The sequence below is a fragment of the Fringilla coelebs genome (genome assembly GCF_963513975.1).
Source record: "Fringilla coelebs genome assembly, chromosome: 14".
NCBI lineage: Eukaryota > Metazoa > Chordata > Aves > Passeriformes > Fringillidae > Fringilla > Fringilla coelebs.
This window is the reverse complement of record NC_140040.1, coordinates 13,854,796-13,867,212: the sequence shown is the minus strand read 5'-3', so window position 1 is coordinate 13,867,212 and position 12,417 is coordinate 13,854,796. Positions and strand designations below refer to the sequence as shown.

Genomic DNA, 12,417 nt, shown 5'->3' with positions numbered 1-12,417 from the left:
TGATGCCCAGGGAGTTCCACCTGAACATGAGGGAGAACTTTCCTGTGCAGTGATCGAGCACTGAACAGGCTGCCCATGGAGGGTGTGGGGTCCCCCTCACTGGGGCATTCCACAACAATCCTGGACACCACTCTGTGCCATGAGCTCTGGGATGGTCCTGCTGGAGCAGGGAGGGGAGGACATGACCCACTGTGGGCACTCCAACCTGACCCATTGGGCCCTTTGGTGATACAGCTGATTCCAAGAACCAGAGACAAGAAAGACATTGTCTAGAGCTCAGGCAGGCTTAAAATGAAATGCAAGGGAAAGGAGGACTACGTGTGCATCACAAAGGCAGCTCCCCCAGGAGATTTAAGGTGTGGATGGACATAAGATAGACATAAGAACCAAGCGAGTTTTCAGCCTCAGTCCTTTAATAGGGATTACACCTGGGTAATAAAAGCATAACACCATAACACAACTCTTGGCATGTGACCCAACTAATAGCTGTACAAATCCTACTGCAATGGCAGCAGGAGTCAAGACAGTCAGAAAAAAAAGATACCAAAACTTCCTTTCCCATTCCATTTGAACTGATTGCCATCAACAGAAACAAACATTTCCTGTGACATTAAGTTGTCATCAGCTTCTGTAAATCCCAGTTCACTCAGTCTTTTCCTGGGTCTCTGTCTCTTCTTTGCAGAAGTAGCCCCAAGTACATTTGCAATTTCAGAGTTGTTTTCAGTTTGTTCAGAAGTCGCAGCTCGCTTACAAAGCTCCAGCTCATCAGTTACACATCCAGGTTGTTCCTGCCTGGAGCCCTCTGCACAAGCTGTCTCATCACCTGCCTGGGTAGGCTGTGTACACCCTAAGGCAGAAAACAGAATGTCATCAACAGTCATGCAAAGCAGCCACATCATTCAAAAATCCTGGAATTAATTTTCTTCAATCATAACATTGTCAACTCATCCCACTCTTGGGTACTTCATGACAGCCACAAATTTCAAAGTTATGAAGTATGCAATCCAAAAACCTGGGTATACTAGACTGACTTGATAGTTTCAGGAGTTTCTTCTAAGAAAAGAAAAGTACCTTTTGTTCCTTGTGCTGAAGCATCCTTCATCTCAGAGGGCATCGCTGGTCTGACCAGGACCACACCATATCCTTCGTTATTGTGGATCATATTATTAACCATGGTTATCCTGGGAGCCTCGTAAACTTCATCTAAGAAGTTCTACAGAACAAAAGAGAAATCTAACATGTCATGGCCAGCTACAGGAACACTAAAATCTTCTAGTTTTAGGTAGAATCAGCTCTCTGTATTAGCTAGAGCAGGATTATTTGCCTACACAGGAGACATTGTGAAAGGCACTTTCTCCTTCTGGCAGATAAGAAATTAAACCAGGTAATTGCTGGAATGGACAAAAATGAAAATATCATACTGCAAAGCTGCTGCAAAGCTGTCTGTAGGAGGAGTCTGTCTTTACAGAACTGCTTCATCCAGCGAGGATCAAGGCAAGCACAAGGCAAGCATCATGAGCGACAGGTAAAGAGTTCCAGCACAGCACAGCAGGGTCTGAGCCAACCCAAACCTACTGGCACTAATTGTAGCAGTGAGTAATTAGCTTTTGGCAAACCAGTACCTTGTGACTGGGACTGACCTTGACCAGTATTCCCTCCTTGCAGTGGTGGATCCCGTTGTGCAGCAGGGTGCACGCACTTCCTGGATAGATCTCCACACCAGCACCCTACAAGACACAGTTGGTAACAGTTCACAAGTGGTTCAGGCACATTTTTACCCTACAAGACACAGTTGGCAGCAGTTCACAAGTGGTTCAGGCACATTTTTACCCTACAAGACACAGTTGGCAGCAGTTCACAAGTGGTTCAGGCACATTTTTACCCTACAAGATACAGCTGGCAGCAGTTCACCAGTGGTTCAGGCACATTTTTACCCTACAAGATGCAGCTGGCAGCAGTTCACAAGTAGTTCAGGCACATTTACCACTGAACTTTACCACTCCGTGGCACATCTTTATGTTCACCTACCAGTTTGCACAATGCAAAACCGTGTTAGCCCTCCAGCTTCACAGCTTTGTTACCCTCTCAAGCAGCAGTACTCAAGGCTGAGGCCCCACAGCATGGGGCACCAGTCCATGAAGGCCTGCTAAAGAGCAGCTGAACAGCCTTGCCTTACTTGCTTGTGCTTTAGTCATCCCTCTCAGTACCTCAAGCTCCATCATTCCTCAAAATACCCAAAGAGTATCAGAATCCATTTTTGTGTTTATCATCCATCTGTAAGAATCAAAGGTGTCTAAAAAGAGCATTTCACTTGCAGAAACAGAAATGAGAAAACTAGCTATGGGCAGAGAGAGCAGAAAATCACCACAGAAGTACTGCAGGACATGAACCAGCCATGCAGCAATGATTATTGCACAGATGTCCCCTGTTACTGCATCACTTTGTTATCATCACACACAAATCAGCCTGAGACATTTCACTAGATTTGATAAGAGGCTACAAGATCCCTGAGACCAATCTTGATTCAGTAACATGTAGCTGTCCAAAATGAATTTGTAAAGGTTCTCTCCAGAGGAACACAGGCCACCCTGTGACTGACTGCACTATTTCCAGAGAGAAACCTTTATTTTAAAGTAGGAAATAAGCCAAAGTTAAGAATGAGTGTGTACCTTTGCCCCATAGAGATCTGAGTTTCTCATCAGTAGCTCAGCTGATGTCCTCACTGTTATTCCAGTGGTTTCACACTGTAACACACAATTCTCCAGTGTTGTTTTCCCATGATGGACATCTACATACACAGAAAGAATTACTGCTGGATGAACCAGTTCTGCAAAAACAAACCCCTCCTACAGACAGACAGCCTTGCAGCAGCTTTGCAATGTGATATTTTCATTTTATCCACTTCAGGTTCAATTCATTGATTTGCTCATGTGTGGTTTGAACTCATGCTGCTTTTCTGGTCTAAGCAGGGACACTGCTACAAGGGAGAACTGGTTGGAGATTTGTCCCACAGGTTGACTTCTTTTTTATTTATGACAGCAATAATTCTTTTTGTGACAATCCTAAGAGACTTTTTGATTCAAAAGATAGGAAATACAGGCATACAAGTGTTAAGAAACATTTTACATGTTTAAAGCCCAAATGTCTGTTGAGCAGAATTATTAGTTAGAATCTTCTGCAAAGACAAGGCCACAGCCAATAAACTCCTTGGATATAACTCAGACTTAGTTCTGAGTGTCAGTCAGCAAGTTTAAAAAAAAGAAGGGGAAGACTTGATATGTATACCTGTAGGGCTCCTATTTGCAATATTTTGTTAAACTGCAACACTGGGTCCCAGCTTTAACACTAATTATGAAAGAGTCACAAAAAGATCAAGATGCTTTTACACTTACTTAAAATCCCCTCCACAGCATCATGCTGCACTAACTTCAAATTGGAGATCTTTATATTGGCTCCTGTACAGTCAAAGAAGTTGTCTCCTTTCCCTTGTTTTTCTATCACGACATCATCTGGCAGGCCATAGCCTAAGAGCAGAGGTGAGAGATGCAAGCTCAGAGAATATCTGGTGACAAGGAGGTGCTCAGTACATAACAGACATTTAAATCAATGACAGAAGTTTAAAGCTTGATGTTTTAATGCCTTGTATAGGATTTTCAAGAAGTGGCCAGGCTACACCTTACATCACCTCTGTGCCAACATACAGGGACTCCAAACTGAACTCAAAAGTTACCTTATTTGAATGGCACACAACAAAATGCAAACTCTTCTGAGGAAGTTGAACAAATGGGTAACTGAGCTCATATCTGCCAAGGCCAAAGTTCTCACTCCCAAAAGTTGCCAACAGAGCAGCAGGATAGAGGAATTGAGGACTCACAGGCATCTCCAGTCTGCTCTCAAAGGACAGTTCACTACAGCAGGCAGAGGTTCCCAAGAACAGAGGGAAAAAGCAGTCACACCACAACATGAGGAAAAAACAGCGCAAAGGGCTCGATATTGTTAGCATGCTTCATTCAGCTTCCCTATTTACACGGAATTTGGGGGAAAATTCAGTGCTCCTGTGATGCAGGGCTTCCAGATTAGTTCAGTTTCAAAAGCAGCTTTCAGAAGCACATGCCAACATTGATTTACTAAACCATCCACAGTTGTCAGCATTTAGGCACTTACAGGAAAATTTATGAGCATGTAAAGCTTTTATTGCTTGTCACTGACAAGAATCATGATAAGGAAAGCAATAATGCCACATCCATTACAGCAGCACAAGTCCTATCATTTTCTGAAAGCACAGACAGATAAGAAGTGCCCGAGCAGGATGCCAGCTTCTAACCAAGTACATAAATAAATAAACAGTGCCACATGCAAGCAGAAAGGTTAAAAACAAAATGAAAATAAAAAGCTTTGAACAAGAGTTGGCAGAAAGTTTTAGAGACAGGCAATTTAATGCAAAGTTAAGTGACTGATACTTCAACACATAATACTACCTAGAAATCTCTTCCCACTGCTACTGATTTATGGTCACCCCTGAAGAGGAGGTGGCATGGGGCAGCTCCAACATGTAAAAAGAGAGCACCACAGGACAGCAAAAGTTTAACTTCTCACCACTACAGAAAGATGTTATTACCCAAAGCAGGAGTTTAGGAATGATTATCCTGCAGAGTGCCTGCAGTTTTCTAACAGTGCCTTTAGCTTGCCTTATACTTCATCTCTGAAGCAGCAGCTCTAGAATGAAGATTCACCTGCTGCCCAGTGCTGCTCACTCCCCAGCAGGGCTGCCTGAGCCTGAGGGGCTGCACAGCAGCCAAAGGCCACAGTCATCCCCTGCCACTGAGCACAGCTGATGCTGCAGGTTCCCAGGCAGCTGCACAAACCATGGCACAAGCACAAGGGAAGTTCTTAGGCGCCTCTGCAACACCTTCTTGTCAGGCATGGAAGTTATCACTTCCTGCAGCTGCTACTGTTTTAACCATATTTAGTTCCTGTAAGTTTTTATTTATCCCTGATTTACTCATTTTCATACTTTCAACCTCAGTACTGACTGCACAGTACCTAGGAAAAAATAGAAGCTCCACTAAGCAAAGTGACATATCTTTCATGAGTCACCCCTCCATCCCAAAAAAGCCACCAAAGCAGCCAGCTGCTCAGATTAGTGCCAGCAGAGTATGTCTTGATGATCCTACTTCAAATGTTCCTGGCTGCTCCTACTGGTATAATACCTTATCTAACAGGAGTCCTTATAAGAAGATTAAATACCTGACAAGTACTTGTTATTCAGAGCATGGTATGTACTAAAAATACATATTTATATGCCTTGTTTCTTAAAATAGAGCAGCTCATCCTTTAATGTGTGTTACTGCATCATTTGTATATCAGTTTCCTAAAGCAAGAAAAGCAATAAATAGCACCACAGAGAATTTCAAAACAATGTCACTCTTGAGATAAATAAAGCACTTTATCGATGTCCCTTGTCCTGCAGGTGCACTGGTTATCACAATGTGTGTCTGCATAAATCAAACACACGCTGGAGATGGGCAAGAAAGAAACTGACTCATAAAACAAGAAGGGCAAGAAAAATAAAGTCCAGAACAGCAGGAAATTAAACTCTCAGCATTCTTCTCATTAAGAAGCTTTGACAAGATAAAAATGCAACTAAATAAGTATCTGAACAGCTGCAGAAGCCCTAGTGATAAACAGACTATAGTACTGCAAGTCTGTGCCTGCCTAAAGCAAAGGGACACACTGAGAAATCAAGAATGGTGAGGCAAAGACAGCAACATATCCTAGGCAAAGCAGAAGTATTTAAAACATAAATATTTTGCAAGAAAAATCCTAAAATCACATCTGTTGTTTCTGTTTCTGCAGAAAAAAATGTGTTAATCAAAAGTTTCCTCCTCCACCCATGTGCTTCACTCACTGCAGAGCCAGGCTGGCAGCCCCTGTTCCCCCCTCACTGACATGCTCCAAGTGCCATCAGTAAATCCTAAAAGCACCTCCTGGCTCCTTCCCCCTGCACTCCCTGGGGCTGCACCAGCCCTGGGGCTCAGAGTCTACCCTGAAGCACATTCAGACACTCAAAGAACAAGGACATTTCTCAAGTACTCCTATGTTAGTAGAAGCCTCTCAGAATTAATTCTCTGTTTCCACTACTACAACCATCAAGTCCCTTAGGTTTCTGTTGAATCCTCTCTATTACCTAATCACCATTTATGTAGACAAATAGGAGGAAATTATGAATTTGCTATCAATCAGCAAAATCTGCAGTTTATCGCACTAAAGCTCATTGAACAGCTCACTCCATCCTGCATTAGGCACAGCTCTACAGCACAAACAGGAATACTTTGAAGAAAAAAGCTCCTGGTAAACTCTGCAAAGAGTAAATCCTTACAGAGAGCTAGTTTAAGACATTGCATGTGCTTGTTTAAGGACTTTTAGACTAGCAAACCTGCTACCTTCTAGCTCTATTGAATCAGCAATGGAGAACATGCCATCCACAAAATAATGGCCAGGACAGATGATGACTCTGTCTCCTTCATAACAGGCATTTACAGCTGCTAGTGGATCACGGTGAAACTGCAGAAGAAAAAGAAATACAATCAGTTCCCAAAGAATGTGTAAAAATAGATGCATTTATGCCTGTAGAGCTTGCTTTTAATTAAACGTTGCTGCTTTTGCTTTAAAGAAACACTTTCAATGGCATTAAGAATACAAAATTTCTACTTGGAATTCAAGAATTGTAGCCCTCTGCAGGCAAAACCAGCCTTAACACATGACTTTGATGTTTGTGTCACATTATTTGAATAGTATAATTTTACTACTTGTTGTTTAAATTACAGTGATTTTTTTAAGTGACAAAACAATCCCACCACTGTAGGACCTTGCAAATATAGTATCTTGCACATGGTAAATTAACTTATCCTTGTACACTGTTTCTTGAGAGGAAAAACTATTAGCAGACAGACAATTCCTGCTACTGCACCTGTATTTCTAAGTCTTCACAAGATTCTGGGCAAAGTTTGTCTCTTGTCAACAGCTGGAGCAGGTCTGCTTTCATGGTCCAGGGCACAACATGAATGACCTTGGCACCCGTTGATCTCAGTCCTTTAGCCTGGAGGCTGCCGTATGTTTGGTAACCAAACACATACCTGCAACAAAAGCACCAGAGCCAACAGCTCTTCCTTCAGTCCCCTCCTCCTCTGAGTTATGGGATTCCCCTTAGGAGCCTCCTCCCTGCCCAAACCCACCCCTTACCTCAGCAGAGGATTCTCTATTAGTTTTAGTCTTTGTTTTATGTGCTCCACTTGGTCATACAATTTTAATCCTTCCACCATGGAAACGTTTTCTGCTTCTGAGTCTGAATCATTGCTTGGTATGCTGTTCCTCACATTTAAAAACTTCTCATAGAGCTCTTCACATTGAGAAAGCAAGTTCTGGTAATCAGCTACCAGCCCAGAAGGCACCCGGTGTTCCAGGATGTCATAGTGCCTGCAGTTCAGAGCAAGGGGTCAGCACATGGCACATTCACAATCCTTACAGACCAAACATGAGACTGGAGAGAACCTGGAGTTCTGCATCAGTTACTCGAGTCAAGGTTCTCTGCAGTCTACATCAACACTGCTCCATTTTATTTGAAGCAGAAAAACCAAAAAAATCTGAGCAGACACAAATATTTTATTTTCTAAACAGCTGCCGACCCACTTTGAAAGACTGTCTACTAAAACTCACCCTAAAAAAATGGCATAAGCACAGCCATAAAAAAAAAGTAACAATTTAGAAGGTAATATCTAAGCCTTTATTAGAATAACAGAAAGATTCACACACGTTCCTCCTGGAGAATGACCAATTTACAAGTTTTTGTTTATATTCAGCTCTGTTGTGGTTTTTATTTTATGCCCAGAGGTAAAAGTGGAGCATCCCATGCCAGCTTTTATTAGGATTAAACTCTAATGAGTGTGAGGATGACTACTGCTGGGTTTGGGGCACCATCTGATGGAACACCAAGGCTCAGAAATCAAGTGGCAGCCTCAGTTGTGATCTCTTTCCACACAAGATTTTGACCAGTAGACAGTGAATGCTGTTAAAACAAACTTGCTTTGGCTTACAAATCAACAGAGGCTTTTTACACCTAATTGTGATTCCTTCTCCCCACATGACACATTCCAGTGGTTCTGCCCTAAGAACAGCAAAGGTGGAGCACTCACAGTCTCAGTCTGGGCTCAACACATCTCACAAAGTAATCAAACTCATCCTCCTCCTCCTCGTCCCAGGTCCTCCAGATGCACCGGTAGAAGAACCTTGGGAAGCAAAGTGTTAAATCACACAGGAGAGCAGAGTCAACAGCACTGCAAACACAATGCAACCAATTTGAGAATTCACCTCTCTCTAGGAATTCATAGGCTGCTCAGTACACACAAAGCCATCCTTCCTGCCTGTTGCTTACTTGCATAAAGAGTTTCACTTGGTGTGTCTAAGCTCAAAATTCATAATAACCTGTGTTCTACTTCCTCAAAAGGGAGTGAACAGCTAAAACCTGAATTTGAAAAGCAAGACTGACACTCTTCAGATTCTGAGGCTTTCTGATTGCTTGGTTTTGGCCAATCACCCTTCAGCTAAGCTTTCTCTCTGACAATGCAGGTCATTCCTCCTATTTCAGTTTTTTTGTCCAGTCCCACAGCCTATTTGTAGAGAGGTTTCAAACAGCATGTAGTGCCTGAAAGGAGATGGAAAAGAGACAGATGACAAAGAAGAAAGAAACAAAATATGTGAAGAGACACCAAAAGAATAAAGAGCAAATTTAGGGGAAGAAGCAAAATGCAGGAAGACTGGGAAAAGAAGAAGAAAAATCCAGAAAAATGTAAATGAAGAGAAAGAACAGTATATTATTCTACAGGTGATACAGTCCAAAGAACTCTGGGGTGAAAAGAGAGGGAAAGCAGTCTCCTCAGAGCACCAATCATCAGACTGACTATGGAAAGCTTGGCTTGTGGAGCTGCCAGCATGGCCCAAGAATTCAGGACAGAACCCACTGGGAAGCAGCAGGATGCAGCTGTCCTACCTGACATGCTCTACAGCTAGTGCTGTCTGGTCAAACTCTCCTGACTCATCATAAACAACCCACAGCTCCTGCAGCAGGATCTGATGTTCCTTCAGCTCCAGGAGCTCCTGCATGCACTCCAGGGTGAAGCTGCTGTCCTGGGACTCGCACAGGAACGGCTCACTGAGCTGCACAACTGCCTTCAGGGCTGGGAAATTCACATCCACCACCTGTGGGAACAAACAGCTCCAGAATCCCTCAGAACTGCAGAGCCAGCTGAGGGAGGGGAACGTCATGTGCCTCAGTCAGGGCCGTGCTGGGTCCCCACTGACCCCACACAAATGGCACTGTACAGCCAAGGCCACCTCCTCAGCTGAACTGATGTCCCAGAGTTAAGCTTCTCACAACCCCACAGCTAGAGAGCCTTTTCCATACCCAAAATCTCATTCAAATCCCTCATAATGCTCATAACAAGGCCAGTAGGTTGATTTTCCCCATCCCCCTTTTTTTTTTGTGGTGCTGTTTTTAAAAAATGGCAAAAGCAATATCCTCAGACTCAAATCCATACTTCACAGCCCTTTGGGACTCCTTTGAGGCTCAGTTTTCAAAACGCTCACAGAATACAAACAATCCAAAGAGACAGTCCAGGCCATTTTGTCACTAATTGGGCAGAAAAGAGCTGAGGGGCCACAAAGTTTTTCCCTCCTCAACCATGCGATGGAACTGCCAGTTTGAACATCCAAGGTTTGCAAGACAGAGGTATGACCTGGACACTGAGAGACTTAGAGAAGTCTGTTAGGGAGGTCAGTTATGTGAAAAGGAGATAAACACCCAAGCAGCAGCGAGCCACTCACCCTCACGAGGACATCGAAGACGCTGGTGCGCCAGATGGCCTGCCAGCCACAGGGCTCCAGAACCTTCTCCAGGTACTCAGCTATGAACCCCTTCACCTCAGAGGCTTTGCAGTCAGCTGCAAGAAAGGGAAGACACGGCATTTATGCAAGGAGTGGAACAAAACGCCTCCAGATCACTGGAAAATGAAAGCCAAAACAAATGAAATGTTCCTCTACCGCCTCTAAAGTTGGACTTCATTCTGTTATGCTCATGATAACAGAACAGTACTAAATAAATGATAATACAATGGTATTAAACACATAACCTTTGTCTTATCTTAAAACAGCTTTACTATATGCAAAAACAAAAAAATTTAGGAACACCAACTAAAACAAGGCTCAGGATTACTAACAGTTGTGCCTTTCCATCATTCACATTTTATTTACTTATATCAATACTGCCTCCTGGTCCACCAGCTAGAGCAGCACAGTAGGCAAGACACTGTATCTTTTCCAGCCCCCATTATTAAAGGCATCTCACAGCTTAATACAATTGACTTCATTTGAACTGAATTGTTGAAAGTTGCTACAAGAAAACTAACGCTACCTCATTTTCTTATAAAAAAATTACTTACCCAAGATGTAATCCTGGTAAGCGCTGAATCGCTCGTAAAACAAAAGATGATTGGTGTGGAAAATGTCGGGGAAAAGCACGTTCCCGTCCGGAACAGTCCTTCCCAAAGTAGTTCCTGGTTTGTCACGGCTGCCATAGTCACTCCAGGAGTCAGCACTCCAGTCACTCTCGGCATCTTCCTGTTGCCGATCTGGGAAGACGAGCGGGAGTAAAGCAAACCCCACAAACTATCACATAACCACTGATTCACTCCTGTGTTCCCAAAAAACTCCTGCTCAGCCCAAGGTCTATCCCGAACCTGCCTTCTACAGCACACCTTAACTTACCCTCGGTGAAGCGTTTCAAACCCACATACGTTCCTGGCCGCTCATTTCAGCGCCTTGGTAGGCACTGAGAAACGCACCAGAACTTTGCGATTAAAAGTAAAAAAAAAAAAAAAAAAAAAAAACTCCACCACATTTTAGAGTTGATTTCCAGCGCCAGCCCTACCCTCGTTTCCAGCCCGGTGCCCACGCTCCGAGCCGGGCGGGGCCGGCCGGTGCGAGGGCCGTTCCAGCCAAGCGTTAGCCGGACGGGGCGCGGCCCGCGGGGGATCCGAACCCCGTTAGCAGCCCGGGCAGCACGTCCTGACCTGGCCGCCCCTCCTGTCCACACCGCGCAGCTGCATCCCTGGGGCACCGCCCGAGCGCGGGGCGCGGCTGCCCTGCCCTGCCGGCTCCCCGCGCCCTCCCGGCACACGCAGCTCGTACCCTCGGCCTGCTCGGGGCGCTCCCGCGGGACGGGGCCGGGAGCGGGACCACCGGCGCCGGCGGCCAGCGAGTCCCGGCCGTCCCCCTGCGGTCCCGGCGGCCGCAGCTCCTCCATTCCGTCCGCTCGGCTTCAAACAGCCCGGGAAACTGCCGGCGCCAGCGCCGCGCCCTCATTGGCTCGCGGCGGCAGCGCCCCGCCCTCATTGGCGGCCGGCAGGCAACGCCCCGCCCTCATTGGCTCGCGGCGGCAGCGCCCCGCCCTCATTGGCGGCCGGCAGCGGCGGCCGTTGGCGCGCGGGGCCGTCCGCCGCCACCCCTGGCCCCGTGCTGACGGGACTCGCTCCGGGGCCGAGCGGAGCGGGCGGAACCTCCCTCCTCCAGCACAACCGAACCCGGCCGGCCACGGGCGGCCCCAGCCGCAAAAAATGTAAAAGCACCCAACAATCAGCAGCCTCATAAAGGGAAAAAAAAAATTCATCAACAAATGAACGAACCCCAGCCCACAACTAACAGAACGGAATTCTCTGGAGCGCCGGGCAGCCCCGCTTTGCTACCAGCCCTGGCCGGTTCGTACACAGCAAGCACCTGATCAGAATGTATAACACTCCCGAGGCCACTCCGCGTGTTCCGAGCTGTGACGGTAAGGGCCGGCGGGAATTAAAGCCAAGGAATTGCTCCGGAACAGCAGCGGCCACGAGAGGGCTGCCGTGGATTTCCAACAGGCAATGGAGCCGCTCCTGCCCGGAGCTTCCCAAGAACCAGTGCTGGTGTGCCGCAGCAGCACCGTGCCCGCTCCCCAAATACCGATGCTGTGCCGCAGCAGCAGCACCGTGCCTGCCGGAACACACGGTCTGAGTACAGCCGCAGCCCAGGCCATCCCGATGTGACCCGAGCAGGAGTTTCCGTAGGCCCGCTGAAACCAACCCCTTGCCCACCATAACCCCAAGAGGAGAATGGTTTGGTCCCTAAGAGGTTTCTGCTGAATGTTCTCAGAGTTAACCATTATACCAAGGACATGGGTCTTTAAGCATACACATATAATGGTCATCTATCACAATTAGTTACAAAATTACAGTGAAACATCTGAAACCTTCCCAAAATTTGCCTATTGGCAAGGTCAGGCTTTTAGAGCAGAGTGTGTGAATAAAGTATCTTTAAAAACTGGCAGGCTATTAG

The 12,417-nt window shown here is 45.8% G+C and overlaps 1 protein-coding gene across 1 annotated transcript; it reads right to left on the bottom strand.

The window, feature by feature from the left end:
• Positions 1–527: 527 nt before the first annotated feature.
• On the bottom strand, positions 528–11,356 carry SHCBP1 (SHC binding and spindle associated 1; the record flags this gene model as incomplete). The annotated part of the gene is made up of 13 exons (XM_084215302.1): positions 528–847; positions 1,072–1,213; positions 1,641–1,727; positions 2,670–2,788; positions 3,393–3,524; positions 6,444–6,564; positions 6,971–7,136; positions 7,243–7,476; positions 8,193–8,285; positions 9,047–9,255; positions 9,880–9,995; positions 10,494–10,719; positions 10,982–11,356. 13 exons carry the CDS (start codon positions 11,354–11,356, stop codon positions 528–530), a joined length of 2,340 nt encoding a protein of 779 aa, XP_084071428.1.
• Between the last annotated feature and the right edge of the window lie 1,061 nt (positions 11,357–12,417).